Here is a 26,089-nt window from a genome sequence, read left to right as displayed (position 1 = left end):
GTATGGTTAAATAAAGTGCATTCCAAAGCTTTATTGACAAAGTGACATTGCATATGAATAATATAAAAAAAAAACAGAGGAAAACCAAAAAACAAAAAAAGTGATAAACAACATATGCAGTTTTATGGGTACAATTAATAAAGCATTATACATGTATATGCATCTGCACAGAAGCCAACAAACGTTTAAACAATTTCACTGTTTGCATAATGTATATTCTGCCAATAAATCAAATGTTATTGTTTAGAATAATTTGAATATAAAATATCAAGTGTGAGATGTGAAACAAAATTACCAAAGAAATAAATGTATAAAACCATTGCATACATAATCAAAAATGATCTACTTATTTTTCTCCCAAATACATTGGAAAATACTGAAGCTTTTGCACACACTTAATACCACCATCAAACCAGCTTGCAAACCCAAAAAATTGCATAAATATGCGAATACATTTTTACAAAACGTAAAAAGCAATACGGACGGAAGCACAAAATGCATGTTTTGTATCAATTAGTTTGAAATGTTAAAAGTATATGTACCACCATTAAACAATCAAACTGTAGCCTTATTTTTCTCCAACCAAATAAGCTGAGGAAATAAGATAAATATTATGCAAATTTAACCGTTCATCAATTGAATAACTTGATCTCAAGACTCATTTGAACATTTTATTTGAGGAAGATATAGTGATAGGATTATTACTCTCCAAACCTCTACAAATTATTCGTACATCTATTCACTGATTTAGAAATGACCTCAGTGCACATTGAATGATAGGTGTACACATACAGTACACAAATGGTGCATTGCCAAAAACCAACAGGCCTACTAATCTGCAAACAGGACTCATTCTACAGTTCAATACTGACCTCTCAATAAAATATTTACCTGACATCGACATATATTCAACGAGGCATTCTCTAGCTCCCAATGACATCACTAAACTTAATTATTTGAAAAAAAAGAAAGAAGTCCACCAAAACTTCTTCAAATATTGTTAGGGCTAAAAGACTAAAGGTATGTTTACATCCCCAAGAAAGATATTTTTTTACACTTTTGTTGCAAAACATGCTATCATTCTATTGAACCCAAAAGAAAAACATTAGAAAATAGGGAGGGGGGGGGGGCATTTATGTTATCAATCTCGAGTTTGTCTTAAGTTTCTTTCATCTTCGGGGTATACTTTGTCTAAAAACAAACCCTGACCAAAACTGATACAGTTGTGAAATCAGATAAAGGAAAACAAAAAAATATAATACATTGATAAATGATGCCGACTTGCCGAGTGTTAAAGTTGTTTATATTGCACCGCCACCACCACCACCACCCCCACCGACACGTTTCTGTCGTATCTTCCTTGGTATGGGTAAGCATAGTTCCTCGATTCGAGGCGTGGCTCGCGCATGCAGCGACGCTGTGGTTAATTTGTAGGGATCGTAGTTGTCATTCTTGCCGCGGCTTTTCGGCCGCGCAAGCTGCTGCATCCGTAGCGTCGCGATGGCCTTGAGAGCGGACTCAGAGACGTCCCACTGGATGGACCGGGCGTTCTGGAAATTCGGGTGGTGGCGTTTGGATTCGGCGAGGGCCTCCAAACGGTCCGAGCAGCGCGCGTTCCGGGCCGCGTTGGAGATCTCCTGGTCCCACATGAAGCAGTCAAACTCGTAGCTTTCGCGGATCTTCAACGGCACGTACGTCTTCTCGCGCGCCAGCTGCTCAATGCGGTCCGAAGCCGTGGCGTTCTTGGCTGCTTGGCTGACTCGTGTCATGATGGGTCGCTCAGGGACGAAGCTCGGCACCGTGGTCTTGGCTTGACTAAGAACCTGAAGACGATCGCTTGCCTCTGCCTTTTGGGCGTTCTTGCTGACTGGCCAGATGGAGGTCGGCCTGAAAAATGATCAGAAAATTCAATCATAAAAATCAACAGTTTACTTAAATTGAATTGATTATCAAGTAATTTTACAGTACACACGCTGCAGTATTGTCAGACAAGTGAAATAGCAAATTACTCACTTAACAATCCCAAAAGAAAGTGTGATGCAGTGTGTTGCTCGTTGACACTGGTCAATTTTTTTTTTACAGATTTGAAAAGAGCACAATCTCAGCATTACTGCTGTGAAAACCGCATGCTGATACCATCTTTAGTTCAAAAATTATGGAAGTCGAAACACCAAGAGATGTGATGTGATGAAGTGGCCCTATTTTGGCCTGAATATTCCGAATGAAAGTTCCGACAAATGACTAATTTAGCTTGATCGCATCACAAATGTTTAACCGCCAATTTTGTTTTTAGGAAAAATTATGCAGATGCATACATTCTTTTGATATCAATTGCAGCTTTAGTAATGTTGCATATTTTTCTGGTGCAGTGAAGGAATTAAATTTTTATACAAGTGTTTTTTCCTGTAATATATTTTCCACAAAGTGTGTTTTATTTTACCTTTCTCCTTTCCAGCCGGCGTTGACAGGCTTTGCTTTGCTTAGTGCGTCCTGCCAACCATTCACAACTGTTACACAGACGAGAAAAAGAAATATCATTTTTACTCAGCTGTTTTTATAAAATTCAGTTAATTTTGATATTGTGAAAAATGAAAGAACGTATATATTGCAACTCAGTTTTTGCAGAATCAAAGACGAAATCAAATCCTAAATTTTAATCTAAATACTGTTAGCGTTGCAATTTTGGCCAACAGAACTTAAGTGGCAGCTAATTAATATTAACTCAAGAAAATCATTTTTACCCAGCTGTTTTTATAAAATTCAGTTTATTTGTTATGGTTTTTTCAAACGATCGAATTCCTGTTCAGTATTAACAGCATATGATAGTTTACAACATTGAAATCAATACCTTAAGTGCTGGCAATACAATGTCCAATACTGACTGTATAAATTAGAGATTAAAACTGAATAATTAAATAAATAAATAACAGAAAAAAATGTTGCATTTGTATTGACTCACCAAAAGCTGTTGTGCCCTCAGGCATTGGAGGGAGTTTGTCAATCCAATAAACAGATCGCCTACAAAAATTTAAAAAAATAAAATAAAATACATGACAAAAATTTAATATAAAAATGAAAATAAATGGTATGAATATTAAGATTGTGAAAAATGAAAGAAAGAAATAATTGAGTTTGTTGAATCATACCTTTTTTTTTCAGAATCTAAGATGAAAAAGTCCTAAATTCTAATCTATATAAAGTTAGCGTTGCAATTTGGGCCAACAGAAAGTGGCAGCTAATTAATATTCATGTTTTAAGATCACTGACACTGCAGTGGGTGGATCCTTACAAGGTATTATGACTGTGACACCTGCTTTGGAGAAGTGTTAACTCCGCCCTAATTTGTTAATTATTCAGGACCTGGCAACTGGCTATTGATTGTTTCAGCCATATCATTTGGGCTGTTCCATTTCCTTAACAGGTCAAACCAGATAATGGGAGGTGACATTCCCCTTTACAAAATGGATCACTGTCTTTCAAAGCAGGCTCCATTTACAGGAAGGGGGGGGGGTGTTGAAAAAAGACATTTATAAGTAAAGTTTCCAGATATTTTAAAAATCACTGTTCTGAAATATATAATTATGCAGAATAAATGAGATATCAAGAACTAACACTCTAACAGCAAGAAAGTCTCCTTGGATACAAATGCTAAAAAAATGGATGAATAATTAAAAATAACTATAAAAATACCTACAAATTATTCAAAATGTTGAATGCTATCTAGTTTTCCAAATGCGAATGGCTTTCCGTAACTTCTTCTTGAAAATCTAATCTTTTTACATCAAGCACAAATTTGTCTCAGTAGCCCTTTTCCAAGACGTTTGGAACGTTTTTCCAACTTTACACAAAATCATCTTGCCAATCGATAATACACAATTGCAAGACACGAACATCTTTATAGTGGCAAACAATGATAGTATATTGACTAATCACTTTCCGTCCTGGCCCCTGGCAGGGTAGCTTAGCAACGCTGTTTAACTTTTGCCAATGAATGGGGCAGCTTGCATGTGTTTATTGATCTTTTCTATTGTAGGGGGAAATGTTCGCTTGGGTCTTTTTTTACGCAGTAACAAAGTGGTGTACACAGTGTTGCGTGTTTAATCGTTGGTTGTTACAATGCGACAGAAATGTGCTACAACTTGGGTATTGGCAATTTGAGAATGGAATCCAAAGTGTACCAACTTTTCCACAACAAAAAATGAATATTCCTTATGTCATAAATATTAATAATAATTTTAAAAGAATGACAATAATGTTCAATCCTAGAAACTTAAAACAAAACAAAGTCCATAAAAATGTTTTCCTTTTCCCTCTATTAAGAGCATTGTTGGCCGATTTCAAAAGAAAAAGCACAATCACTTTGACTAGTGGTTTTAATCGACACCACAAAATTGTAAAAAAAAAATGTCTTGGAATTCATCTTGAATTTTCATCTTGTAGATTGACTGCAACTTCATGCTTTACTGTTGCTATTTTCTGTTGGATTCTGCAGGTGTTCTCAGTGCAAAATAATTTAAGGTGGGGGCGGGGGTTCAGCATTTCATTGAGAATACTTTACCTGTCCTCGCGAAACCCAGGTGGGAGTTGTTTTGGTCTCGCTAGAACATCTAATCTCTGGGAAGGAGGCATGGTGTGCACTGGCCTCACTGAAAAAAGAAACACAATTTAGTCAACCACTTTCCAATATTCATATCCTCCGCTTACCAGCATGGTGCCTATGGTAATTTATTTTGGAGCACACTTAGAAATAAATCATGAAAAGCATACAGTCGACTCTTGTTAGTACAAACTCTGTTAATACAAAATTCTGGTTATAACAAACATAAAGCCTTAGTCCCGACTGTGCATTTATGTGCACAATGAATGGGACTGATGTTCCTCTTTAATGCAAAATTCTGATATAACAAACAATTTGGCTAGGTCCGAACGAGTTTGTATTAACGAGACTCGACTGTACATATAATAGAAAGTGGGTGTTTTTCGGGACTTAAAAATTATTACCGTGATGACTCTTTGTCTGGTTCCACGCTTTCATTGTCATTGTGACTTCTTAATTATTCACAAGATGGGAATCAGAATGCAATTTTGGCCTTTATTTCCTTTCAAAAATAATCTTCAAAAGCCATCAATCAGAAAAAGAAGATGAAATATTCTTCAATTAATTTGTTTGTATGATTCGATTTACAGCAACAAAGAAAGACAACTCTTCCTTTTTTTGGGGGGGGGGGATCAAAATGAGTGCACGGACCGAATTATATAGCCCCATAAATGTGGCCAATTCACTGGACTTCCTCCGTAAACTACTTTACGGAGGTAGTCCAGTAAATTGGCCAAGTTTATGGGGCTAGGACCGAATCGAACGGAACGCATCCTCCTAATTTCTACTCCTAGTCTTACGCGCCATCCACTAGGCCCGACCGTTCGTTCGGCTTGGAATTGAAAACTGTAGGCCTGCTTCAATTGTATGTGTGCGCATGAGAGGGTGCTGTGCAATGTGCCGGCGTTAAAGGACGAAGAAAATGTGCAACACTTCCAATTAGTGGTCACGATGGTAAACATTAAATAATTTGATAAAAACTGTCTTAAGTTAAGGGCAGTTAATATTTTGTCTTGAAAAATAGGGGGAAACACCTATATTATTTAATATACATGATATAAAATGTCTGATTTGTGCAAATTACAACGTTTTTTTAAAGATAAATTCTTCTAAGGTAAAATATGACCAGTTGTGCTGGTGGTAGGGCCTACAGTGAGCTACACGCACAAACAATTTGTAAACAACAACACAACAAAGCACAGACGACCACGACAACCAACGCGACATGACTTACCTCCGAGTCCGAGTCCAAGCAGTCTTTACTAATTTTAGATTGTTCCAGACAGAAAAGTGTAATCAACTAAAAGCTCCATATACATAAGTACTTACCCTGTACTGCTGTAGCCATAGTTTGTTATTTTCAGTCCTTTTTGAATAAACAAAATCTTCGATTTTCTTACACGTGAAATCCCCACTCACGTACTCCTCGTTGCACGTTGCGTGCGTGGGACTCAGCTGTTTGGTTTTGGTTGCTAGGGACTCACTTCCGCATTATGTTATGAATATGCATTATATGGGCGGAGCGTTAACTGGTATTTGTTAAGTTTTTCTTCGGAAACGTCAATTTTGAATTCAAGATGAACGTTACAATTGATCCATTACTTGATATTTATTTCTATTAACAACAAATATTAGGAATATAACAGGACATTAGGGTAAAACTTCGTGAAGTGGGCGGGGCTTACACCGCAATGAAGTGTTAAACTACATCGAATATGATTCGTTCAACGAGAGAAGAACTCGGGATTCTATCCAATCAAACGCGCTGTAATAGTTATGAGATACATCCGGTTGTTTTCGCGGTATGCTGTCGCTTCTGAAAAACAGGTGCAGTTTGCCTTTGCTAAATCATCGATGATCACAGCGGTATGCTTCCTTTCTTGGTATTATAATTTGTTGTTAGATATTTTAAAAATCATAATCATTGTTAATGAGTTAACTTACGTTTTTACCGTTCACGTTTTTGTTAATTTCCACTCCAGCAATCAGCATGCGTCCAGGCGCATGCCAGGTCAGGGGGCAGGGCGGAGGGAGCCGGGAGCCAGGGGCGGATCCAGGAGTGTTTGCGCCGGGGGGGGGGGGGGGGGGGGGGGGGGGGGGGGGGTGACCAGGCCCTTCACATTTTTTTTTAATCAGCAAATCAGTGCTGAAATGGTGAAAGGTTTTTTTCTCCGGACACTTGGCCTCCATAATTTGGTTGGGGGGGGGGGGGGCTGGGACTATGGATAAATAAATCTGACGATTCATCATGAATCATGCGCACTAATCGCTATCGCACAATAGTGTGCAAATACCCCCATTACCCCTGCTCGCTACGCCTCTGTGTCCGACTGTCATGACTGTTGTGGACACAGGCAGACATATAAACGTACTCAGCGTTAACATCCAGAAGTGGACTTTGCTGAGTACCCACGTAGATGTAGATGTACTATGTAGGCCTATGTCCCCCAAAAATGTTTTGTGTCTGAGAGGGGGCGGGGTTTCACCCCCCCTTTTATTTACTCACCCAGTACAAAGTAGTACAGTTGCTGATATAGGTTAATGACAAATTAGCCAGCAAATTACATTGTACTTTGTAGGGGCCTACCTAGTCCGAAAATTTGGGACTCTCAATACTGTGTATGAGAGGGCCTACCCAATATATTTGCAATTTACATGTACATGTGTAATTGTTAGTATTTATGGGTTACGCAGTTTGAGTTTCAGATCTTTTGATTTATTATTATTTATATTAAATTTACTTCACCATCTGTTTGATTCCCATGTTAATGAATATTCAAATAAATATGGGTCATTCCACCGGGTTGGGAAGCAGTGCATGTCATATTTGATTATTAAAAGTATCAATGCATTCTAAACAATTGCTCAACATAATATTGTGTTGCATGTATAGTAAGAAGTACGTAAAGTGAATTTGGGTAATGTTTCACAGAATTTTTTTTAAAAAGGTACAAATGTCATATTTGGACGTAACATTGACACGGTGTCAATGTTACGTCTGAAATGACATTTTTTGCTCATATTTTTGGGGAAAATACATTGAAATGATTTCAAACTTTCTGCAGTAGTGAAACACCCAACAACAAACATTATGTACAGCAACTGATAGCAAGGCATTCATGCTTTTCTTAATATGGTCATATGTCACACGTCACACAACAACAACAACAGGCCAAGTAAAAAAAAAAACATGTTTAGCGTCCTGCCTTTTTTGAAAAAAAGGAAGGAGGAGGCCCTTTCCCCCCCCCAAAAAAAATGGCCGCCCGACCCATCAAGAAATGACATGTACCAGCTTTATATGGGCTAGATGCAACAGACAGAGGCCAAAATGATGTCACTGTTTAAAATTTATCATTTTTTTTTTTTCAATTAAAAAAAAGAAAAAAAAAGGAGGCAGCCTCCAAAAATGAAGTGGGCAGGAACGCTAAACACCTTTTTATTTGGCCTCAGTCATTGTCTGGTTCACTGACTTCTATTCATTTTTACAACTGGAAACTTAAAGGGAATATACAACATTTGCAAACATCGAAAAATAAAACTACCAAGTTTTTGCGAAATACCTTAATAGGATGTTGGTAAATGACAGTCTAAAGCCGCCTGTAAAATTATGGCACCTGGTATACTGTCATTTTCAAGAAAAGTGGTATTTTTGTATCAATTTCCAACGCTGATCGGCCGATCAGCGTTGGAAACAACTGGCTTTTTTTTCAAATACTGGCCCCAATTGACCATCGCACTTGTTTACAATCGATTACAAACCTATGAACGGGTACGAGCCAGCTAGACTGGTTCCCTAACCTTACAATTCCCCAATGTATGTAAACTGCTCTGTTTCTTCTTATATGGAGTCAGGGAACCAGACTACAGGAAAATGATCGTTTTTCTTGGTTTTTATAGCATTTTCGAACCCAAAACCTCCAAAAAGTCAGTGTAACTATATTTGCTTTATATTTCCAACCCCCCAATTCCAACCATTTCTGAAAATTACAGCAAAAGCAAATGATGTATATTCCCTTTAATGGTTGGATGAACACGACTTGGCCATTTTTTTTTCTCTCTTTTGTTATGTGTAGACTGCCAAGGCTGTTCTTTGAAGGAAATTTGTTCACACCACACCCAGACAAATACATTGTATTTTGTTGTGGGGTGGAATGGCGCAGTTAGTTTTATTGACCGAGTTTTTTGTACATCACAGTCATATGTGCACTTGAACTGTATACTGTGTACATGCAGTTTATTTAAGTGTCGTCTGTCGACAACACAGCTACATGTACATGTAACATATTCAAACCCTGCTCAGAAAGTTTTACATGTATAGCTACATTACATATCTGGTGAGTTGAACAGACATTTTAAAGGGAAAGTACATCATTGGCTTTTGCTGTAATTTTCAGAAATGAACTATTTGAGAGGTTAGTATAATAGATCAAATATTTGTTACACTGACATGTTTGAAGTTTTGTGTTCGAAAAGGTTGGAAAAACCAAGAAAAACAAAAATGTTCAAGAAGTTTGGTTCCCTGACTCCACAAAAGATAAAATGGATCAATTTATAGATGATGGACAATTGTAAGGCAAGGGAACCAATCTAGCTGGCCTGCACCCATTCATGAACATGTAACCAATAGCAAAAAAAAAAATGGTAAATTTGGAGCAGTAGTTGAAAAAGTTAGGTTTTTCCAACGCTAGTCGGCCGATCACCGTTGGAAATGTTAACAAAAATACCATTTGCTTGAAAATGACTTCACACCAGGTGCCGTAATTTTAGAAGATGCTTGAGACTGTCATTTACCAACATCTTAGTAAGGTATTTCGAAACAACTTGGTAGTTTTATTTTTCGATGTTTGCAAATGTTGTATATTCCCTTTAAAAGCTGATGTAGGTTTTATGTAGCACATGGTTAGTTATAACCAGTGTGAACACTGGCCTTTTTTTTTTTTAAATGCATATCCTATTGTATGCTTGGTACAATAACAAACATCTGGTCAGGGAAGTCTGTAGGGAAAAAACAAACATTATTATTGATTGTAAAATTATAACAAAAATAACCAAGAAATTTACACGTGTGAGGGCATGCATAAACAGGCACGGAAGCAGTGCGAGCAAAATGAATGCATAAATTGTGTAAACGTGGCAGGGAAGGTTTGCATTGTTGGACTAAATGTGTACACCTATGCATGATTAAAGTGGAATTTGACGTGGCTGATTGGGTATGTCATAACGGTAGTTGGCCCCATAAATGTGGCCAATTTACTGGACTACCTCCGTAAACATAGGCCACACATCCACATGTACAAAAACGTGTCGCACTTTGTCAAATTTTGATTTTCACATTTAGGCTTAGTTTGTAGGTTTTTTTTGCTTTAGAAGCATACTCACCCTCTTTATAGGCTTATCAGAAAGTGCTGTCTTTTTCAGATGTCTATTTTTCGTGAAATTTCCAGATTCATTTGCACACGTTTGCATATCAAAATTTCAACATGAAATTTCACAAAAATTAGACATCTGAAAAAGACAGCACTTTCTGATTAGCCTATAAAGAGGGTGAGTATGCTTCTCAAGCAAAAAAACCCAACAAACTAAGCCTAAATGTGAAAATCAAAATTGGGCAAAGTGCGACACGTTTTTGTACATGTGGATGTGTGGCCTATGTTTACGGAGGTAGTCCAGTAAATTGGCCACATTTATGGGGCTAAACGGTGGTGTGTTTTGTTCAAATCCAGACTACATGTTGAGTGAATGTATGATTTCATAATTTTCAGTGAGCCACAAGATGTACATGCACGTATACATGTATGAGAACTACATGTGCATGTATTGTATATTACAGCACGTTGCTCGTTTTAATAACTACATGAGCATGTACAATGATCTATTCATCATTAAGCCTCAGAAGCCCTTGTTGTTGGTACTGGTACATGTACATGTAGTACATTGGGCTTCTTGCAAATTCATGGAGGCATGAATCAAGTATCCACTTGTTTTCAGCGCAGCACCATTGGTTATAGCGCCCGCTTGCATCCTGTTACTTATCCCATGAGCGCAGCAATCTTAATTTTGCATCCTGTTTTACCATCCCATTAAAGTTGTTCCTCTCATTCGATAAGTCTTCTGTGGTGTCCCCCATTATGTACTTTGTGGCAATCCCACCACTGCCACCGCGTCACTACAACAAGTAGATAAGGGGTACGCCACATGAATGAATCACGCAGTTTCTGAGTGAAAAGAAAAGTAATAAGATAGAGAAGCGAAAATATCTCATGAGCTTTTTACTCATGAATACATCTTTTACTGTTTTCTTTTGTCAGGAGGTGCATGTGAGAAGTTAGCTTCGGCATGGAGAACTTAAAGCATTGGAGCATTGGGCACGTTGGACGGCGAAGTGTTCCCTTGACATTCAACATGTTCAATGCCAGCTCGGTAGTGAGCGTCCAACCTCCCCACACAGCACCTACCGTTGCTCAAGTCACTTTGTTTCTGTTATGGCTCACTGCAATCGTCATGTGGCTTCTCCGATACTTTTACAGTCGCCAACGGAATGGAGTTTCCGAGGCGACCGGTGATTTAGATCTTGAAGCCTCCGCGACTGACACGGAGCAGGATTCACCGAACAAAAACGATCCGGAAAACGGGAACAGAAACACGCCGCAGAGGAAGTACGCACAGAATCTAGGTGCTCAAAACAGCATTGTAACTACCGAAGCAACGGCGGAAGTTATTGTTAACGTTCAGCAGGAAAGTGCCCAAAATGGACTTGATGCCCAAAAGGGTAACATCGAAAGAGACATTCCAAATGGAAAAGTCACCACTGACCTCAGTGACGAAAATCCGCAACCAAATTCTGTTCACATTGCACCTCAGGAGAAAAAGCGTGACACAACTCAAGATCTGAAGATGCCAGAAAAAGAAGCGAAAACTTTCTCCAAAGTGAAGCCGCCACCAACATTTGACGAGTTCTTAAAATACTGTGCCGTGTTCGGCCTGATAATGATCTTCTTCTACGTGTGTGACTACCAGCATCACTGGCCCGTAGCGGAGAGGCAGTACTCGCGAGACTTGTTCATGTTTCTGGTCCTCCTGCTGTTTGCTGTCGCAGGGGCGTTCACAGTACAGAAAACACCAGATAAACTTCTCAACAGGTTAGTTGGGTATTCACAGGAATTTGCTGAGCGTAAAACATTTATTTGTTTTAATAGCAAATATAAGTTACAAGTCAAAATGTATGGCTATGGATTATGACACTTCTGTAATGGTTCAAACTAGCCATAGCTGTACACGGAAGTGGCTACAGATTGCAATTACGTATACACGTACGCCTATGGATGCGGCTTAATCCATTTCTCATAGACTCGTTTGTTATTGCCTGCCATAGCCACAGTCTTATCTCCTTCTTTTTCCAGGGACCAGACTGAGGAATGGAAGGGTTGGATGCAGGTAATGTTCATCTGGTACCACTACTACAGGGCGACAGAGACTTACAACTACATCAGGGTATTCATTGCTTGTTACGTCTGGATGACTGGATTTGGTAAGTTGTGATTGCGAGCTAGGAAACGGTAACGCAAATTTAATGACTAGACAACTTCTGAATCAGAGTTCGTCACAAGGCATCAATCACAATTGAGTCAATCACAACTTTTTCACAAGTGAATCACAGTTAATCACTAGTAAATTACAAATCAATCACAAGTCAGTCACAAGGCAATCACAAGGCAATCACACTCCAATTACAAGACAATCACTAGTCCATCACAAGTCAATCACAAGTCAATCACAAGACAACCACAAGGCAATCACATAAAGAAATACATTTGTCACAGTTCATTTAAATGGCATCTAACTTGACTTCTATCCAGTTTCATTTTTGTCAAGTTTCTTGCAGCAGAATCTTTCATAATTTAAAATTAAAATTTAAAATTGCCTTTTTCCGCTTGCAGGTAATTTCTCTTTCTTCTGGGTTCGCAAGGATTTCTCTCTTTGGCGTTTTCTAAAGATGCTGTTCCGCTTGAATTTCCTGGTAGTCATGACCATGCTGGTAACCGACAACAGCTACATGCTGTACTACATCTGCGCCATGCACACCTATTGGTTCTTGTCGGTCTACGCGTTCATGGGGATCCTCCCTTCCTGGAACGAGAACCGAGTCAAGATGGCCGCCAAGTTCATCTGCTACTTCGTAATCAACTTTTTGGTCTTTGATACGCAACTACGCGAGGTTGTCTTTAAGCCGTTTTGGCTTGTGCTGTCGTACAAAGGTTCCATGCACGAGTGGCTGTTTCGAGCCGGGTTGGACCACTATGCCGCTTTCGTTGGGATGCTCTGCGCGTACAACTACCCCCACTACGAACGCTTCATGAATTATCTGGACAAGCGCCACCTCAATCGCAGCGATTATTTATCCTCAATTTACATCAAGTTGTTCCTCAGCGGGCTTCTTTGTATCGCCGTGGCTATCTGGTACGACAACGTCATGTGGCGTGATAGGTACGACTACAATGAATACAACCCCTACACAACATGGCTGCCAATACTCGTTTACATCTTTTTCCGTAACCTGTTTCCGTGGTTACGGGTGCGGTATCTTGGCCTCTTCGCGTTCCTCGGTAAGATCACATTAGAGACATACATCAGCCAGCTTCACATCTACATGCAGTTCGGCGCGCGCAAGCTGATCGTTTTCATCCCCGATTATCCGCTTCTGAATTTCGCGCTTGCGTCGGTCCTCTACTTGTTCTTGTCGCAAAGGCTGTTTCATCTGACGTTAGAGTTTAGCGCTTTCGTGTTGCCCAAGGACATGAAGAAAGTTGTCATGAATTGCATCGTGGGAGCCGTGGTAGTCGGCTTGCACTTGTGCTTCGCTCTGCTCCTGCGGGAAATTGGAATCGTTTAAATCCTGATTCCCTCATAGAACACGGAACACGGACATCCAAGAGTTTCGTACATTGCCTTGTCTAGTTTCTTGACCTATTGTTTATGGTGGCTTCATATTCCAAGATGTTTATTTTAGTTGCTAAAACATGTATTCAAGATAATTTATTTTTACAGAAGATAGTTGGTGGTGGAAGACTTTTTATTTTTTTGCAACTGTTAAATGCTTGCAGTCAGCTTGAAGTTTTTGCAAAAATGAAGCATTTTGTTTTGAATTTGTTCTTAATTGTCAATAGGATACCAAATATTTGATACATCATGAAAAAAATGTAAATCTGGAGAAAATAAATTTCTGAAGACATTTCAAACTTCTGTGACGTCAATTCATAAATTCTCATGTGTACATTGGAAATGAAAGATTAGTGTCTTGAAATAATTGAGGTCAGAGAAGTTGGTTCTGAGAAGGAAATTTTACTAATAATATGATAGCTGTTTTGTAGCAAATTGTTGCACTTTTAAAAAGTTCTTTTGTGCAATCAATGCCAAAAAATAGTCTTTCATTTTATCTGTTATTTTTAGGAAATCTGTACATTTCTATTTCATAGAATTATCCTTGGTATTGTTTTTTTTTACCCTAACTCCATACGGTTTGTGAAAAATTATATTAAAATTGAACCAGCAGCATTAATGTCTAATAAAAAAGGATATTTTTTTAAAGAGATATACATGTACTCAAAAACATGCCAGTTCATTTCTGTACAGCAATGTAGCAGGTCAGTTCGTAATTGATCGGGTTTCCGGATAAGTGCACTATATAAATCTATATTATTATTATATTATTGCATGTCCAAAACTCACAATGCTTGTTTTTGTGTGGAATATTTCTTTGCAACTCAGATCAAAGCAGGAACACATATAATTATGGTAATTTTTTTTGTACAACTCGTTTATTAAATATTCAAAATATTAAATAATTAAATATTGTTCAACTCCCAATTGGGAAGCCCACTCCAGCTGTCATTTAAAGTGCATGCCCTCTACTTCATGAGTTTTTAATAATTTATATTACATGTTTATACGTTTCTTTTGTTGTGCGTTTTCAACAACTTTTGTGTAATTGTTGTTTGGTTCTGTATCACTGTATGTAATTCTTTGTTGAGGTCGAATAAATAATAATAATAAAAATAAATTATGTAGGTATGGATTAGTGCAATTTAGTTTATTTTTGACTAGATTATCGTTGAAGACGAAACATTGATATTTTGATCGGTTTCACTGTTTAGTTACGAAAAATTAATGTTAGCAATGGAACACATCACAACATTTAAAATTTAAATTTTAAACAATATTCGGAAAAAAGATAGTGTTAGTGTATTCCATCTATTGGGAGAAAAAAAAATTTCAATTCACTTAATAATTAGTTAAGTTGATCAGAGGGATACGTTTGCTTTCTGTTTCTAATAAAAAAAGATGACGACAGACAAAAGAAGACATTGAGACTGCATTTGTACACATTTCCTTTAGTGTTTTATTTACTCACTTTCAAGATTATTTTATCTTCCATACTAGAATGTATGTTTGAAATAACTGTCCACACGTAATTGTCTTTTACCCCAGTGCACTGTGCAGGACATGTGACTATTTTTAATAAGGGTATTTCTTTAAATTGTGGTGTCTCCTTTCAACTTGTTCATAATACACGTATTAGTGATACGAGTGGTGGGAGAAACCAGAGATTTAAAAATCCGGTCATACGATTTTCTTTTCAAACCAAATATCCAATTTTACCAGAAGCTCCCATTCGTGCCAACAAAAAAAGTGACGAGTAAGGTGCCACATGCAGTGCCCTCCACAATATTTGGGTATGGGCTCCATGTACCAACTAAAGAGGGCGCCCTTTTACCTAGAAACGACGTCCCAATGGCGTCGTTCGGTCACCCCCAACGGTACTTTCTTTGCCGGTGAGGGGGTACTTGTGAACAGAGCGGATAGTCTGTGGGAGTTAGTGACCACCGGGCCTTTACAAAAAAACACCCAGGAGCTGTCGTGTTAAAAACATGGGTGGGAACTCTCAGATCAGTCAAATCGGCAGGTTATTCACGAACCAAAAAACCACTGAGTGAATGTGGTTACAATCAAGAGACTATCGAGCAACTTCGGGGATGCTGCAAGTTATTTTCTTTAGCTTGTGTCACAAAAAAGTAAAGGCCTGATTTTTTTCCCCCACAGCGGTGTGAAACACGTCATGGGCTTGAGCTGCTTATGTTGGTTGGTGGGTAGGTTGATTGGTTAACACTTACTCGGCCATATATTGTATCCATACAACTCAAGTATTACAGCTTTGCATTCGAAGACCGGTTTTGCAAACACTGTATGCGTCTAATTTGCAGACTTTTATCACGCCCCATTCCTTTTCTGTACTCTCGAGGTACCGGTACTGCCTGGGTGCACGGACGGTGCCGTATAGCCCTCCTCACACGTTACCCGGCCTCACTGCTACCCGGCTGCCATGGGTTGTACCACTTGGTACTTATTTAAGGTTGGTTTTGAATATCCTTTTTCTAAAATTCTAACTGAATAGAGGAATTCAAACCAAATTTTGAAAAATCTGGATTTCAATTCCACCACTAGGTGTTGAATTTACATGTAATCATTATTTATGTGAAGCTTTTGTATTTAACGCTTCTTTCTACTACGGAATACCATGAATACTCGTTACTTTTATTTCCTTCATTCTTCCTCCTTTTCCATAAAGGAGTCTCTCTCTCTCTGAACATTCGGTGCTGTGTATATTTTTCAATTCTTTAAATTCATGAAACAAATTATCCTAAACATAAATAACTTAAACAATAAAAACAGAAATTGTGTCGATAGCCTAGACGTGAAAGTTAAAATACAGAAAATTCTTCAATAATTTTTTTTTTACTCAATGCAAACTCAATCACATGTCAAAATTCACCCAAATAATAAGCACTAGACAAAAGCATTGAATCTGTATTATGGTAAATTCCTGTGCGAGTCTTAATAGACAGTGCTGTGCACATTAGAAGGGAAGGGTACACTGTCAAGTGACGCAAATGTGAGAACCATCCCTCTTTTAAAAAATCTGTCCAGGACAAAAATTCTCTAAATACTTCCCGGACGACTACTTTGGTTAAATGTTACTACAACTAGAATTTATAGACTAATCCGGCGGCAGCCACTTTCTGAGGTGGCATTAAGCTCACGCGAGTCGCGCTCAGGTGGTTCACACACACACACTGCGGACTCCTCCGACCAATCGAGTTACCAAAATACGTACGCGCCTTTTCTTGAAGAACGCGTGCAGCATGCGTGTGAGTGTGGCACCACCGCAGTAACGGCTTCTAATTCTGGTCGCCGGAGTCCGCTATACGAAGCCGAATGCTTTGGTCTTGATAGCCATGAGTAGTTTCTTCTTCAGGATGGCCTTGGAGCTGTACAGAGGGATGTAGAGGCGCGAGATGCAGGTGTTGGCCGTGGGTAGGTGGTTATCGTCCGGCGGTCGGACGGTGATGGTCGGCATGGGTTGGAACCCTTCCTCGCTGGCCGGGAGGTTGGGGCTGGACGTCCAGAAGTAGACCTAGGGTGGCAAAAGGGGACACTTGGACCGTTACTAGACCCTCTAAAGCATTTCAGCAGTTGCTTTGGTCCTGGTACCCGACTGCCTGTGCATTTTGTTTCTCTAATGTAGCTGGCTTAGGCAAGCACGGTAAAGACGCCCTGGTGCAAGAGGGAGATATCCCCAAGATGAAGCAAATCAAGTCTTGGGAGATTGCGCACTCGTTTCGTCTTTGAATTTGGTTGCATTTGTTCAAAGTCAAAACCATTTTATTTAAAATGATAACCAAGTTTAGCTTACCAGATCTTGTCGTTGCTGGTTGCTCATCTTCTCCACGATGGCCCAGAACCAGAGTTTGAAGCGGCTCAGTTTCTCCCCGCCCTCGCCTGCGTGGGTCTCTCCTGTACAAAAACAGACAAATTCAACTTTGGTTCAGCTGAGATTCAACACAAACTTAACAACATCTTGGCTTCATCGCCAACTTTACGAGATTTAGGCCCCTGAGTTGGGAGACTCAGGCTCAATATTGGTCTGTCTGCTTCAGACAAATCTATCTTTGACTAACTGACCGACTGACTGACTATTATTATATCAAAGTTCTGTTGTATGTCAGTCGGTCAGTCAGCGACCCAGTAGTCTGAGCACAATAGCCTGGCCCTTCAGGTCCAGCAAAGAGGACTCGACTACTGCTGGCATCTGGAAATCTCTTCTTGAGGTAGGCCGCTCACCAGTTTCATCATTGAACGTTGTGTAGCTGATGAGAGTCTGCACATTGACTTGACCGCAGCCGTTGACCAACAGACGGAAGTCCTCAGCGGTCAGACCCTCTAAGGCTCCCTTGGGTAGGACGTCGTACAGGCCTTGCTTCATGGACTATCAGCACAGCAAAGACAAAAATCAGAAGGGACAGCATTAGTCTACAAACTTAAAGAATTTCCCATCAATTTCTGATTGACATTCCAAAGTCACGTCAAACTAAAAAGTATTTAGAATGACTCAAGCCAACCCGAACAGGTCTTGGTTTCCGGAATAATTTTATGCTGGGCCGGACTCATTAACAAACCGCATAATAAATTTGCTCCTTTGACATACCGCATAGGCCTTCTGCGCAACCACCGTCATCCGATACTCAGCGTAGCGTCGCACGTAGTCATACACATTCGCCACCGTGACACGGGTCTCCAAGCCGTGGGGGATCAGCTCCACCTGCCCCCCATTACTGCTGGCCCCGCCGCCTTCCTCCTTGCACAGCTCGATGCTGAAGTAAAGATCCAAGGAGTTGATGAGGCCTTCGGCTCCGTCCCGCTGGGCGTCCAGGAGCAGGTGTCGCAGGCTCTCATAGAGGGCTGGGTCAAGGAAGGCTAGATCGTGCCAGCCAACCTGCAAAAGGTAGAAACAAAATATTAATAAAATTTGCTCAACTAAATCTCAATCCAGTTCAGAAATTTCAGATTTTTAAGTTCGTAAAAGCGTAAGTGAACATTTTCTCTGGCCGGTTTACCTTTCTCCCAAGCAGCACCTTGACAACGTGTCGACTCAAGGTCAAAGGGCAAAGTTCATTCTGCAGGAGGCACAGTCCTAGAATCCTGCAACAGTACAAAACGGGAAGTGAGACATGAAGTTAATAAGAAAATGGTCAGCGTACCACAAAGATTAAGTGCTGTGGGCTATTGAACTAAGGGTCAGGGGTTTAAATCCCAGGACTGGCATTGTGCTGTGTCCCCAGGCAAGCCACTTTACCACAATTTGCTTCTCTTACCACTCAGGTGCAAGCGTTAGCAAAGGACATGTATTTGGATTATTGAGATGACTCTTTACCTTCCAACATTCCTGAAGCAGTTGAGACGCTCCGTGCTGTTCTTTCCCGGCCGGGGGGAATAGAACCCTCTCTTCCCCGGCTGGTAAAACAACGGCTCGTTGTCAAGCTCTGCTCCTTCCTCCCCTTCCTCGGATTCGTCCGGGCGTGGTCCTTCCCCGCCCAATCCAGGCTTGGGTTTGTCTTGGTGGGCTGGTCCAGAAGAGGGTCCTGAACCGCTGCGGTCCGAGAGACTGAAGATGTCTAGATCTAACAGGCTGCTCTCGGAACTTTCCTCCCTGTCAGGGGAAAAAAATTAGATGATTTCACAAAGCCAAGGTTTTGAAAAACCCCTTAGAATATATTGTTGGGACTATGACCCAGCTCACATACAAGTCAGATGTTAGGGCTCACCTTCCGTGGCTGAGAATGATGTCCACGGCTTCGTCCACTCGCTCCCTCAGTGTCTCCTCGCTGGATAGTAATAACAGCAACCTGGCTGGTGGCAACTCTAGCAACATGCCCGTGATCTTACTAGCCAATGACTGGAAAAAAAACAGAAAGAATACGTGAGGGAAATTTAAAAAATGAGCAGGATGATACTGCAACAGCTTTGGATCTTAACAAAATGTACTAATGGATTCAATGTTATCGTTGTCCCGCTGAGGTACTCACTGGTTGCAGAGCTAGGACTCTTGGAAACAACCTCTCTCCCAGGGCTTGCTTGGCAGGAGTCAGGGGCTCGTAGTCCCCGGCCCGATCCTCTGCACTGCCTCCATCCCGCGGGTAGAACGGTCTCGCGTCGTAGGAGAGCTGATTACGCTCGCGATCAAACATTTGGATCATGCGACCGCTGCGGTAGTCTGACTGACGACGGCGCTCGCGCTCCCGTTCCTGACTTCGAAGCCGCTGTATTAGCCCTGTGTGTAGGTTCAGAAAAACAACACAGAGATGAAATGAATTAATGACAATAATCTGATTTAAAAAGCAAGTATCGGAACTTACTAAGTTCAATTCATTTACTTGGATCAATTTCAACATCATAAAGAAAAATACACAGCCATTGTGGGCGACCATAAGGAACTCTGCTTGAACTATTACTCTGTATTCACAGAATCTCCATACAGAACAGGACCAGACATGGTAAACTATCCTCCCCAAGGACACAAACACTGACTATACTGAGGTACTGACTATACTGAGGTCCCTTGTAGCTCCCCTGAGACTCGTCCAAGCTGGGTAGCTTCTCTCCCGACATGAACGCCTCAGCAATGGCGGTGTAGAAGCTCCGGGCCACCCCGCTGCCTTCTCCGGGCTCGTCCTTGAAGGTCACCTTGACTCGCTGGACAGCCATGGGGGGACCTGTGGAGGCGCTGCTGCGGCGGTTGTAGAAGGAGTTGAGCTGGCGGATGGTCTGCTGCATCAAGAGCTCTCGTTTGCGCTCCACCTGACACAAAGATACAAGTTTCTACATTTTGAAGGGACAACATATTTTCAACCAAAAAAACACCCCCAAATTCTGAAAGGCATCTTTTTATAGTAAGTCTGAAGTCTTTGCTAAGAAGTTGCTTACTTCCAATGTCAGATCCCCATTCCTGTTGTTGCGTAGTTTCTCCATCTCACGACGGAAGCGTAGCTCTTTGACCTCAAAGGGGCGTAACTCCCCAAGCACTGAGTAAGGCTCGGCCCCTACATCCTCCAGGAAGACCCGGCCAAAGAGCTCTAGGCAAAGACGCCATCTTCCAAGAAGGTTGTCGGCTGAGACCATTGGGCTGAGAGCACTCTTAAACCTGACAAGAAAATTAAAAAATAAGTGCCATAAAGTAATCAATATTTTAGGAATAGCCACACTAAAAAACCCTAATCCTAATCAAGAGTATCAATAAGTAATCTGATGTTTTGAGTAACCTTCTAGGGAAACAGATATTAACCAACAAAACAAAGGAAGATCTCATGATTTCCAATCCTCTCTTTCACTTCTAGCAAGTAGTGTGTTCAGGTGGATAAGTATTTAAATCCAAGTTGTATTCGTACCTGTCAGTGGGTTTCCCTGGCCCAACAGTGAGCAGCCCTCCCAAAGCTTCCCCAGCTGAGTTGCTCAGTCCAGGACCCATAGCTAATCCTACATCTGCATCAATCCCACTGCTGCCACCATCGTTAGCATTGCCAGAGCGGGACGGCTGGTCCTGTGATGTGACGGCCCCGCTCCTCCTCAACGGGCTCTGCATTGGCGGCGGTAAAGTGGGTGGAGCCTCACTCGGGGCATCTAGTCTTACATCGATGGGGCAGAGTCCTGATTGTCCAGCTAGTAGCTGGGCAGGGTCTGCTAGGGGAATCATCTCTTGAGGTCTTGGACCCTGGCTCGAACCGGCTAGGTCATCAACAAGCCTCCCTCCCTGGGTGACCTCCTCGTAAGAAGGCGGCCTCTGCGCTAGTCCAGTTGTCCGGATGACTGACACCTCCTGAGGGGATATGGTGGCAATCGCGTTAAGCAGCTCCCGGTTGTCCGATGATGATGGGGCACCAACTCTTGGGGGAGTTGACAGCGATCCTCCTAGGATGTCCGGGAAGAATGGGGTGTGGGTGAACGAGCCAGCCCTGATGACACCACTGCGAAGGTCCCTCTCGGTCTGGGAGTCTAGGGAAGCACCGCTGGAGCCTAGCGGGTGGCTACGAGATGAGTTGCTGGGGTCACTAGATGAGGTTCCCTGGGAGGAGAGGGTTGGATCACTGCCGATTCCTTGGCTCTGGCTCATCAGAACAGTGGACAGACTGGCTAAGCTGGCTCCTATAAACATGTGGAACAACAAACATTTAGTGAGTACTGTAATGAACTCCCCCACAAAAGTATGAAGAGGGCAGTCACGTCTTGAAGAGCAGCAACCCTTTTATAAAAATAGTGCATCCCCGGGCATCTTAAATTAAGGCAAAATATGTCAGGAAAGTAACAAACACTAACACAGAAGCTTGTAACAACTTGTATTGTGGGTTAAGAAAAAGACAAGTTCTTAGCTCACTTCTGACCTATATTTACAAAGCAAAATACAGTTCTTTAAAAATTTTACAGGTATAAATTTTCAGCAGCCAACCTGACGGATCACTAGAAGTTTCTGTTCTTGCTCCAGATTCATTCTCCGCTGTGACATCCGACATACGCTGAGGTTCTCCAGCAACTAAGGTTTCTCCATCTTGTGGAGGCAGCAAACCATCCCCAGCCTCCAACTCCTCATCAGTATCGTCTAGATCGCTGCTGGCATGAGGGTTACGCTGCGACACGCTCATCCTCATTGGGATGACCTCAAGGAATTGTCGCTCAACGGTCACCGATGCACTGTGGGATGTAATGGGTGGGGGATCCGAGGAGGATGACCCAGGAACAACTTGGTGTGGGACTCCAAAGAGCTGCTCCCGGGTGGCATCTGGCTGTAGGAGCTGCGGTCTGTCAGCAAGCGGCAAGGCTTCTGAGAGAGGTGTGCTGAAGGGATCTGGTGGCTGGCATCCTAGGAAGGTGGTGGAGTCGGAACGGACAAAGAAAGGATGTCGCTGACCCGAGGTGGAGCCAGTGACACTGCCATCATCTTCGACGCTCTCCGTGTCCAACACCACACTGGCATCAGTGCCTTCCTCATCAGCTGCCTCCTCAATCTCGTACTCCTGAGAGACAAGATTCCATGAGGAGCGACGGATGCGATCCTGGTCAGCTGCTGCCATTCCTGCGCTGTCCTGCTCAGCGCAGCGCATGTAGTATATCATGGCATCCAGGACATAAGCGACATGCTTCAGAGCTGAGATATCTAGGACAGGCAGCCAGCTGGCGTGCTCGTTGTTGTGGGAGCGCATCAGCGACAGGGTGTAATTGAGAAAGTCCATGAGGGCAGAGTGCTCCTCGCTGTTACTGGCAGAATGAGAAGCTGCTGTGTTGCTGCGACGGTTCTCCAAGCTGCGCTGGAAGGATTGCTCCTCTCTTGTTGCTGCCTCGCGGGCCGCGCCTCTTAATCCACGCATGTACTGAGCATGGTTGGGGTGTGTTGGATGGGCGGGGTCAGTTGCAGCTGTCAAAGCTTTACCATAACGGAGTTGTGCCTCTGTGCTGTTCATAATGCAAACGAGCCAATCCCAGGTAGGTTTCAGGCAGTTTTCCACAACCAACTATAATGAGAAAAGCAATACACCCCTCAAAATGTACTCCATACATCAATCAAAATAAAAATGCACTTTAGAAACTACAAATAAGACACTCAGATTTGATTACAATTCTCAGAAGCTAATGACATATGAGGCTGAATTTTATAAAATGCCAACCTTTAAATCATCAGCCTCTTCAGCCGTGACTTCCACGCTCTCCCGCAGGCTGTCCGGGCCGTGGTATATCAACAGCATGGTTAGCAGCTCTGTGATCTGACGCACCACGATCCCGTAGGCTCGGGCTAGGCGGCTGGCCGTGGTAGAGGGCGCTGTTTCATTACTGGAAGCAGTGCTGCTGCTGTTGGCTAGGGCGCTCGCGGCGCTGATGGCCATGCGACGTTGACTGGAGGCATCAATGTAGATCAGGCCTCCTGGCAAATGAAAAACAAAAGATCAATATAAAGAGATCTGGCTAACAATAGCCCAACTAATTACGATCTTATTCACCTAGTTGACAACGGTTGGACTTATCTAGGTAACTTTTTGGGTCCAGCCTAGTAAATAAACCCACTCTTCAAGTAAATTTGGGAAGTGCGGCCTTGCGGACAGGGTTTGTGACTTATGATGGGAGGGTCAGGGTTCAAATTCTGTTGCTGGCCATAGATTGTGTCTTTGGGCAAGCCACTTCACCCCTACTTGCCTCATTCCATCCAGGAGTATAAACGGCTCCTAATATTTCCTGGAGTATAACCTGCGGTGGACGTGTATCCAATTCAAGGGGTTTACAAATTCTTGAGCAAGTTCCAAGTGTGCAAGACTGAGAGATGCAAACAACTCACGAGTGTTGGAGGTAGCTGCCGGAGTTGCTGTACTGGTCTCGCTACTCCTAGCAGTCTGATTCCGGAATGCCCACTGCATTGGGTGCTGGGGCTGGGTAGTCCGGGACCCGCCCTGTCGGCTGCTGTTGCCCGGCCTATCCAAGGTGTCCGTGCCGAAGGACGAGGGGTCTTCCATTTCTTCTTCCTCTTCAATCTCATTCTCGCTGTCATCGTCGTCATCGCCTTCCGCATCGTCGAGGTTGGACGAGGACTCATCTTCCGAGTAGAACACAGCCACTGATCCTCCACCTGTTTTCATAATCAGTCAAATGTTTTTGTTCTTCTTAACTCAATAAATACTGATGTTCCCTAAAATGTATTGTACAGTTATGGTTCGTTAGGGAATAAATACAACGTAATACACTTTAATACAAATCTGCACCTGCATCAGAGCCTGCCGTGGCGGCTGTCACAGCGCTGCGTCGGCCGCTTGTTGCGTCTTGGTCTTGGCTGGCCGCATCCTGATCCTGGTTGCTATGGTTACTGTCGCTATCACTATCGCTCTCGGCAAGGAGATCCAAGTCCATGTCGCTCTCGTTACCGTCGTCTTCATTCTGGTCGTCCCTGTGCTCCCCTTCAGGGTGATTGTCGCCCTCTACAGGGTCACGATTGTGAGGATCGCGAGGCACGTCAAGAGCTTCACCCTCCACTGCATCAACCTGTTTTAAAGCGACAACTTGAGGAGTCAAACTCAACCTTACCTAGCCTAACTTTTGACATGGATCAAACTTATGACATGAACCAAACTTTTCACAAAGCCCCAACATTTGACAGAGATAAAAAATTTGGCAAGGACCAGACTTCTAACAAAGATCAACTTTGACACATACCAAAGAGTTAACAAGGACCTGACTTTTGACAAGGATCAAATTTTTGACCCTGATCGAACTTCTTACGAGACCAAACTTTGACAGTATCTTTTGACATGGATGCACTTTTTGACATAGATCAAACTCTTGAGATGGACCAAACTTGTTGACAAAGACATACCCAATTTATGACATTGATCAAACTTTTTGACATTGACCAAGTTTTTTGCCCTGGACTAAATTTATGACAGGGATCAAACTTTTGACATGGATCAAACTGTTTAAAGTGAATCAAATTTTTGGACAAATCTGCCAATACCTCCATTCCATCAGCGCCAATATCTTGTTCTTCCTCGTCATCTCCGAGCCGGCTGGTGACAGAACGGTGGCGGAGGCTCCCTACGGGCCGCGAGCCCATGCTGCCCATCGTCTCGGAGCGAGAGCTGTTCTGATGGGGAAGTGGCTCTGAGAAGAACAGCTCCTCACTTCCCTGCATGACCAAATACAGAACCGAATCTCAAGACACTGTAGCCCATTATTTGTTAAGTCAAATCCTTGAATACAAAGCTTTTGCCACAAGATTAAAAACTTATCTATCCATTTTGTTAACCTTTCGTTTCAAAGGGCCTGCCAGGTTGGCCAAAATAACTATTTTAACCCTCGTATGTATCATTACTGGGAACCTTGCTGAAACGTCCTAATTGTAATACTGCACAGGAACCCACAAGCACATCCTGGGAGTGTAACTTTCAAAAGACAGCAAGCCCAATGCAATGTTAAAATTAAAAAAGCCCGTTTCAGGTGCCTGCTCGACCAGAGAAAGTTTCTAAGCCCAAGAGGAAGACTTGCACAGAAATAAGTAATGAGGTGTCCTATTTGGCAGGAGCAGAATTCAGCAGTGCCTCTCGGATAGTTGAGTTCCACAGAGTACATTTCAAAATTCTAAAACTGAATTTCAAGATCTGAGAGAGACGGGCCTCACCTGTACTGCGTCTGCGTGACTGCTGAAGAGAGGGAAGGGTGCCGTGGGACGCGTGATGCCCATCCTGACCGGCGCGATGAGGGACTCGGCGATCTCGCACAGCTCCCCGACCGACTGGTGGATGAGGGCCTGGAAGACGCGCTTGCAGCGAAGCACTGCCTCTGAACTGTAGCAGGAGGGACATTAAAGTCATTACATTAGCCCTTTTACAAAGCAGGACTGTTCTTATCAGAACAAAAACTACATAGCGAAAGTTGATAATAAGCAGGACAAGTTCTTTTCAGAACTAAATATCTTCTAAGCAGTAGTTATTACCACATGGTGTTACCGCAACCGAAACGATACCGATTCTCCACCATGCAAAGCCTAAAATCTTATATTAGCCCTTTTGGTGCACATTTTATTTGGATAAGATGCACAGATTATCACATTTCATGGATGGCCACTAGTGGCCA

At 42.1% G+C, this 26,089-nt stretch overlaps 3 protein-coding genes across 5 annotated transcripts in view; 1 reads left to right on the top strand and 2 right to left on the bottom strand.

Annotated features, from left to right (window-relative positions):
* Position 1: 1 nt before the first annotated feature.
* On the bottom strand, positions 2-6,072 carry LOC119724722 (testicular haploid expressed gene protein-like). Of its 2 annotated transcripts, none has more exons than XM_038195905.1 (5): positions 5,927-6,072; positions 4,559-4,646; positions 2,960-3,018; positions 2,441-2,507; positions 2-1,887 (listed from the first exon to the last, which is right to left on the bottom strand). In XM_038195905.1, exons 1-5 carry the CDS (start codon positions 5,943-5,945, stop codon positions 1,302-1,304), a joined length of 819 nt encoding a protein of 272 aa, XP_038051833.1. In that variant the 5' UTR covers positions 5,946-6,072; the 3' UTR covers positions 2-1,301. The 2 variants fall into 2 exon arrangements, with proteins under 2 accessions (XP_038051833.1, XP_038051834.1); XM_038195906.1 differs by lacking the exon at positions 5,927-6,072 and adding an exon at positions 5,832-5,920.
* A 220-nt stretch (positions 6,073-6,292) lies between these two features.
* On the top strand, positions 6,293-14,954 carry LOC119724720 (protein REDUCED WALL ACETYLATION 2-like). 2 transcript variants are annotated; one of them, XM_038195903.1, is made up of 4 exons: positions 6,293-6,480; positions 10,906-11,736; positions 11,998-12,125; positions 12,535-14,954. In XM_038195903.1, exons 2-4 carry the CDS (start codon positions 10,934-10,936, stop codon positions 13,485-13,487), a joined length of 1,884 nt encoding a protein of 627 aa, XP_038051831.1. In that variant the 5' UTR covers positions 6,293-6,480; positions 10,906-10,933; the 3' UTR covers positions 13,488-14,954. The 2 variants fall into 2 exon arrangements, with proteins under 2 accessions (XP_038051831.1, XP_038051830.1); XM_038195902.1 differs by having other exon boundaries at positions 6,295-6,463.
* Positions 14,955-15,561: 607 nt separating this feature from the next.
* Positions 15,562-26,089, bottom strand: part of LOC119724719 (E3 ubiquitin-protein ligase UBR5-like) — a 40,315-nt gene continuing 29,787 nt past the window's right edge. The window contains exons 32-48 of the mRNA XM_038195901.1: positions 25,635-25,800; positions 24,972-25,142; positions 24,226-24,502; positions 23,805-24,092; positions 23,143-23,396; positions 21,930-22,989; positions 20,875-21,628; positions 20,414-20,630; positions 20,035-20,287; positions 19,516-19,760; positions 19,255-19,385; positions 18,864-19,139; positions 18,547-18,631; positions 18,138-18,425; positions 17,774-17,918; positions 17,346-17,446; positions 15,562-17,066 (exon numbers count right to left, since the gene is read on the bottom strand). Coding sequence (XP_038051829.1) covers positions 16,854-17,066; positions 17,346-17,446; positions 17,774-17,918; positions 18,138-18,425; positions 18,547-18,631; positions 18,864-19,139; positions 19,255-19,385; positions 19,516-19,760; positions 20,035-20,287; positions 20,414-20,630; positions 20,875-21,628; positions 21,930-22,989; positions 23,143-23,396; positions 23,805-24,092; positions 24,226-24,502; positions 24,972-25,142; positions 25,635-25,800 — 4,924 coding nt within the window. The 3' untranslated portion in view covers positions 15,562-16,853. The remainder of the gene's footprint in view (positions 17,067-17,345; positions 17,447-17,773; positions 17,919-18,137; positions 18,426-18,546; positions 18,632-18,863; positions 19,140-19,254; positions 19,386-19,515; positions 19,761-20,034; positions 20,288-20,413; positions 20,631-20,874; positions 21,629-21,929; positions 22,990-23,142; positions 23,397-23,804; positions 24,093-24,225; positions 24,503-24,971; positions 25,143-25,634; positions 25,801-26,089) is intronic.

The sequence above is a fragment of the Patiria miniata genome, unplaced genomic scaffold (assembly GCF_015706575.1).
Source record: "Patiria miniata isolate m_02_andy unplaced genomic scaffold, ASM1570657v1 HiC_scaffold_18, whole genome shotgun sequence".
Classification (NCBI taxonomy): Eukaryota; Metazoa; Echinodermata; class Asteroidea; order Valvatida; family Asterinidae; genus Patiria; species Patiria miniata.
This window is presented reverse-complemented; position numbering and strand designations above follow the sequence as displayed.

Excerpts from the sequence above, each read along its gene's own strand:
- LOC119724720 (XM_038195903.1), top strand. The coding sequence starts at position 10,934 with ATGGAGAACTTAAAGCATTGGAGCATTGGGCACGTTGGACGGCGAAGT. Across the intron at positions 11,737-11,997 it reads CCAGATAAACTTCTCAACAG|GGACCAGACTGAGGAATGGA; the intron begins GTTAGTTGGGTA and ends TTCTTTTTCCAG. Across the intron at positions 12,126-12,534 it reads CGTCTGGATGACTGGATTTG|GTAATTTCTCTTTCTTCTGG; the intron begins GTAAGTTGTGAT and ends TTCCGCTTGCAG.
- LOC119724722 (XM_038195905.1), bottom strand. Across the intron at positions 3,019-4,558 it reads CCTGGGTTTCGCGAGGACAG|GCGATCTGTTTATTGGATTG; the intron begins GTAAAGTATTCT and ends AAATTTTTGTAG. Across the intron at positions 2,508-2,959 it reads TGAGGGCACAACAGCTTTTG|TTGTGAATGGTTGGCAGGAC; the intron begins GTGAGTCAATAC and ends TCTGTGTAACAG.